At 31.0% G+C, this 1649-nt stretch overlaps 1 protein-coding gene across 2 annotated transcripts; it reads left to right on the plus strand.

Moving 5' to 3' along the window:
- The first annotated feature begins 517 nt into the window (after positions 1-517).
- Positions 518-1353, plus strand: LOC117165400 (uncharacterized). 2 transcript variants are annotated; one of them, XM_076624617.1, is made up of 3 exons: positions 518-743; positions 815-1112; positions 1233-1353. In XM_076624617.1, the coding sequence occupies exons 2-3, from the start codon at positions 991-993 to the stop codon at positions 1327-1329; spliced, it is 219 nt and encodes a 72-aa protein (XP_076480732.1). In that variant the 5' UTR covers positions 518-743; positions 815-990; the 3' UTR covers positions 1330-1353. The 2 variants fall into 2 exon arrangements, with proteins under 2 accessions (XP_076480732.1, XP_076480731.1); XM_076624616.1 differs by having other exon boundaries at positions 519-1112; positions 1233-1346.
- The last annotated feature ends 296 nt before the right edge of the window (positions 1354-1649 follow it).

The raw sequence follows: 1649 nt of genomic DNA on the forward strand, positions 1-1649 counted from the left end.
GGCATTGACAAATTAATTTTCAGATATTTACGACAAGAGTTAGAAAATATTAAGAGATAATTTGTAAATTTGAGATAATTGTTTGTAGGGATGTAGAGTTTTAGGGAGGGTGTTGAAGTGGTTACCACTTCTAAGAAAACTCTACATCTGGTCTTTTTTAGTTTTCTCAAGCACTGAAGCCATCGACAACGTGTAGACAAAAGACTGCGACGAAGTCAGGCCATAAACAGTAGACAGGCGACGTTGGCTTCGGGGTTTTTCAGTTATTAGGTAACACAGCTAGCGTGCGGATCTGGACCAGCTCAAATTGTATTTTTACTTATTACACTTCTATTTAAATATATTTTCTACCTTACAATTTATCCACGTGTTTTCTCTGTTTACACACCGAATAACCTCAACAGCACGTGTGTTGTAAAATTTGTAGGTAATACCTTTAGCATGATGGTTATGTCAATTAAGAAATGTACTAAAAATACATATATATATGAAGTAAAGGCTTTCGCATAATCTATCACAGTGTCATTCAGCAGGTCCTTAACTGGGCAGGAGTACCTGTCAATGTCTATGGGGAGACCCGTGGGATATAGGGTCATGAACCATAAACATGCATGTTACTTATTGTTCATTATTAGCTGCTTGGAATATAATTCTCCTCATTAGACGAGTGATTATTACTACATATATCAAGGCAAACATTTATACATATACATTTATGCACGGGAAATTCTAATACATTGCCTGTAAGGACAGTAACTGAATGGCACTCAGTCATTCTATTAAATGACAAAAATTTCTTTTACTCTGTGTTTAGGCTATGGTAATACAGAGAAAGTCGAGTTGAGTTCTCTTTTAGAATCAGAAGGTTTGCAAAGTCAAATAGCACAACAAAAGAAAGCTTTGGAAGAGAAATTCAATGAAGAGAACGATGAGACTTGTGAGACTAATTTTTCTACAAATGTAAATTCGAAAAAATATAATGTAGAAAAAATGGATTGTGACTCTGAAGAAGCAAATGCGTATAAACATCACTTCATACCGGGACCATCTTTCAATTCGATGACTGATATAATGCCACCTGCACCTCCTTTGCCACCACAATTAATGGCCAAGTAAGTACAATTTAAAAATTCTAATGGAATGCTGAATACTTCTAATATTAATAAGTAATTTGGAATAAGTTTAACATTTTATTTGGAAAAAAAATACGAAATTTTAATAAAATGTACTAGATTACCAGATAATGATACAGACGCACTTTCAAGTATGTTGATGTCATGGTATATTAGTGGTTACATGGTATATTACACAGGTAATTATTTCATATAAGTATTTTATTGTATATTAAATTTTCAATGGATTATGTTATTTCTTTTGTAGGTTATTATTATGGTTTGAAACAAGCAAGAAACAATCAAGAGAACAGGAAGAACTGTTGATTATATCAATTTTTTCAATAACAATATAACAATAATATAAGATATAATAAAATATAAAACTCATTGTATTTATTTACTTCAATTATTTGAAATAAAGAACAGCTTTATTTTCATATAAGACTTTAAGACTTTTTTAAAAATAATTACTAAGATAAGAAAACATAAAAAACATATTTTTGATAAAATACACTCACATATATATGTCGGGTT

This window comes from Bombus vancouverensis, chromosome 15, assembly GCF_051014615.1.
Source record: "Bombus vancouverensis nearcticus chromosome 15, iyBomVanc1_principal, whole genome shotgun sequence".
NCBI classification, from domain to species: domain Eukaryota; kingdom Metazoa; phylum Arthropoda; class Insecta; order Hymenoptera; family Apidae; genus Bombus; species Bombus vancouverensis.